The sequence below is a fragment of the Selaginella moellendorffii genome, unplaced genomic scaffold (genome assembly GCF_000143415.4).
Source record: "Selaginella moellendorffii unplaced genomic scaffold, v1.0 SELMOscaffold_614, whole genome shotgun sequence".
NCBI classification, from domain to species: Eukaryota; Viridiplantae; Streptophyta; class Lycopodiopsida; order Selaginellales; family Selaginellaceae; genus Selaginella; species Selaginella moellendorffii.
Window position 1 is genome coordinate 1,195 of NW_003314865.1, and position 1,671 is coordinate 2,865.

The following is a 1,671-nucleotide window of genomic DNA, read 5'->3' on the forward strand; positions in this document are numbered from 1 at the left end:
TAAAAAGAGCAGGTATGGCTATCCTGAGGAATAGGCGAGACTCCAGTGGTAGAAATCTTCTTCCAGACAAAAGTATCTACAGGAAGAAAAAAAAAGTTTAGAAGAAAACAAGGAAAGATAACAGGATATACTCGTGTTCAAAACATGGAGGTCGTTGTAGTACTACTCCTCTGAGGGATCGCTGGATTTCCCACATCCCCCAAACACAAACAGGTTGTCACCGATGAGAGACGTGCTATGTCCTTCTCTCGGAGCAGGAACATCACCAAAAACGTCGGGTTTCCCCCAGGTGTTGGTAGCTGCATCAGGTGATAAGAACAAGAAAAAAAAATCGATAGAACTCGGAGCTTACTAGTATCCAAAACAAAGAGATCGTTGAGCGGGCTGGTTCCATCGGTACCACCAAACACATAGAGCTTAGACCCGACGGCCGTTGAGCTGTGGCTGTCTTGAGGAGAAGGGTGCGTTCCTTTCATCACAGGCTTGCTCCAGGTGTACGTCCCTGCGCAATCCCACCAGAAGAGTGAAGAACCGATGACAACGTGAATCCCCTCGTAATCCAATCTGCAAAGCATACATAAGCAAAGCATTCCCTCCCAGTCGATGGAGCGGTTGCAAATCTAGAATTGAAACAGTGCCTCCCATATTGCCATCTTGGCCGTCGATATCAATCGTCACAGATTTGGATAGTCGGATTAATAGTATCTACCATAAGTAAAATTGAATATTCTAAAAATGGAATATGTGACGCCGATGCCAAAATAGCAACTTTAAATAAAGAGTTTGATGATGATTGTGGAATTTCTATTTGACATTAATTTTGCATAATTTTGTTGTACGACATTGTGGGAAAACTGTTTGTTGAGAACTTTCAGCGAATTTGGGAAGAAGTTTTCTTGTCACTTTCTGCAGAGGTAAGCCCGAGCTTACTAAAAAGAACAACCAACCAACAAGGTGCTCCTGGCATAATACAGACGAAGAGAATTAAAATCCAGTATATACCTCTAACTGCCAGGTCAAAAATTTGAAACTATTTTCTTTGTGTTTATCTTTGTAAAATGCAGCAGCAAGTGGAAGCGATGGGAATCCCACCTCCCCTTCACCATCATCACCGCCATCACCTTTACAAAAGATGGGCAACCACAACTTCAGGAAGCAACAACAACGGAGTCAACACGCCTGTTGCTGCATCTCTGCAAGGGCAAGTGGCACCCACTGTGGAGTCTGCACGTACGTCACCAATCCCACCGTTTTCAGCTGCTGCACGACTGTCAGCTTTGGGCTCGGGCTCAACCACAGCATCATCTGCCTTATATGGGGCCGGTGTCCCACGTGCAGTTGTGACACGAAGATTGCGGAGTGACATCAGTGAGGACGAAAAGCAGGAGATAAGAATGGCGTTTGAGCTGTTCGACACTAGAAAAAGCGGCAGGCTGTCATATCGGGAGGTAAAGGTAATTAACGTTTGACACCATGGGATTCCTCTAAGGCATATCTTGCAGGTTGCAATGAGAGCCTTGGATTTAGATGTCAAAAAGGCTGAGGTGAAAAAGCTGATAGAGGAGCACTCAAGGAGCGACTTAGAGGAAGTCGATCTTGACGGGTTCATGGAAATAAGTAAGACGCGAGTATTAAAAGATTTGTAATTAATATTCACATTAGTGGGTGCCA

At 44.6% G+C, this 1,671-nt stretch overlaps 1 protein-coding gene across 1 annotated transcript in view; it reads left to right on the forward strand.

The window, feature by feature from the left end:
- The first annotated feature begins 1,079 nt into the window (after positions 1-1,079).
- The window catches only part of LOC9652950 (caltractin), a 994-nt gene continuing 402 nt past the window's right edge, over positions 1,080-1,671 (forward strand). Inside the window, exons 1-2 of the mRNA XM_002994698.2 lie at positions 1,080-1,454; positions 1,503-1,642. Coding sequence (XP_002994744.2) covers positions 1,080-1,454; positions 1,503-1,642 — 515 coding nt within the window. The remainder of the gene's footprint in view (positions 1,455-1,502; positions 1,643-1,671) is intronic.